This window comes from Frankliniella occidentalis, unplaced genomic scaffold (assembly GCF_000697945.3).
Source record: "Frankliniella occidentalis isolate FOCC.00 unplaced genomic scaffold, Focc_3.1 Scaffold3639, whole genome shotgun sequence".
NCBI lineage: Eukaryota > Metazoa > Arthropoda > Insecta > Thysanoptera > Thripidae > Frankliniella > Frankliniella occidentalis.
The window spans coordinates 4,949-6,448 of NW_026270694.1; the positions used below are offsets into that span (position 1 = coordinate 4,949).

At 58.9% G+C, this 1,500-nt stretch overlaps 1 protein-coding gene across 1 annotated transcript; it reads right to left on the minus strand.

Annotated features, from left to right (window-relative positions):
- Positions 1 to 144: 144 nt before the first annotated feature.
- LOC113214103 (uncharacterized) lies at positions 145 to 1,494 on the minus strand. Its single transcript, XM_052276606.1, has 3 exons — positions 1,138 to 1,494; positions 640 to 1,049; positions 145 to 363 (listed from the first exon to the last, which is right to left on the minus strand). Exons 1-3 carry the CDS (start codon positions 1,243 to 1,245, stop codon positions 297 to 299), a joined length of 585 nt encoding a protein of 194 aa, XP_052132566.1. The 5' UTR covers positions 1,246 to 1,494; the 3' UTR covers positions 145 to 296.
- Between the last annotated feature and the right edge of the window lie 6 nt (positions 1,495 to 1,500).

The window sequence follows — 1,500 nt, forward strand, 5'->3', positions numbered from 1 at the left end:
TCTCTCTCTCTCTCTCTCTCACTCACTCACTCACTCACTCACTCACTCACTCACTCACTCACTCACTCACTCACTCACACACACACATACACACACACACACACACACACACACATTCTCTCTCTCAATGAACAAGACACTTCGTACAAAAGGCACCTTCTTTATTATTTCTCTCGTCACATCAATAAATAATAATATGTTACAGGCAAGTAGGCAGTAGCAGTTCTCATTTTTAAATGAATTAAATAAATGTAAGATAAATAAATAAATAAAATAAATACCTACAGAGCTAGTCCCTAGTTCTTATTCACGACTTTCTTCTTCGGCTTCTTCTGCGGCGCCGGGTCATCGCGACCGCCGCATCTGGAAATGAACGTTTGGCGTTACGAGAATCTTTCTTAGGCGGTTAGTAGGCTGCTCCAATAAACATTGAAGGCAGCTTAAACTGGGACTGGGACCGGAAGCTGTCAAAACCCAGAGCTCTCCTTTTCGTCTTCCGCCGGAGGACTTAGGACTTGGCGCGTGCGGCGCGCGCCTGCTGGGTAGGCAACCTCTCGAGTACTCATACACGCGTGTGCTCTGGCCAAGTTGTTGCCTACGTGGCAGGCGTTCTCCGCGCTCCGAGAGTGAGTGTCTCACCTGGCTGAGCCGTCGAGGCAGGGGGAGTCCGGGGCGTTCCGGACGGCGGACGCCGTCCTGGCGACGGCCTCCTCCACGCGCGCCGCGAGTTGGTTGAGCATCCTGGCCCGGGCGGCACCGGTGCGCCGCGGGGCCGCGACGGACCTCCCGGACTCGCCCTGCATGGCTTCGGCCACGTCGTCCATGGCGGTGGCGTCGTCGCCGGCCTCCTCGTCGTCATTGTCGTGGTGACCGGGCTTGTGCTCCGGCTTCATGGGGGGCTTGTCGTCGTCCTTGTCGGCGTCCATGGTCATGTCCATCTCCATCTCCATGAGGCTGCTCACCATGCCGACGATGTCCTCCAGCTTGGGGATGAAGAGCATGAGGAGCAGCAGCGAGATGAGCTTGATGACGCCCTTGATGACGATCACCTGGAGGCCAAAAGCGCGATGTCAGTCTACAACAGCCGTGAATGAGGCAATAGTGGAAGTTCGTTGTCGCCTGAGGCTGCGAGGGCACCTTGAGGAGGATCTTGAGCGCGGTGTGGAAGTCAGGCAGCGGCAGCTGGGAGACGAGGCTCATTAGGCCGGCGCCGAGCCCCTCGAAGAAGGACACGGGGCTGGTCATCGTGGTGGTGACTGTGGCGGCGCCGTACGGGCTCGGGGCTCCGTACTGCGGCTGAGGCGGAACGGGCGCCCCGTACTGTGGCTGAGGCGGACTGCTGGGAGCCCCGTACTGCGGCTGAGGAGGAATGCTGGGCGCCCCGTACTGTGGCTGAGGTGGAGTGGGCGCCCCATACTGTGGCTGAGGCGGACTGGGTGCCCCGTACTGTGGCTGAGGCGGACTGGGCGCCCCATACTGCGGCTGAGGCGGACTGCTGGG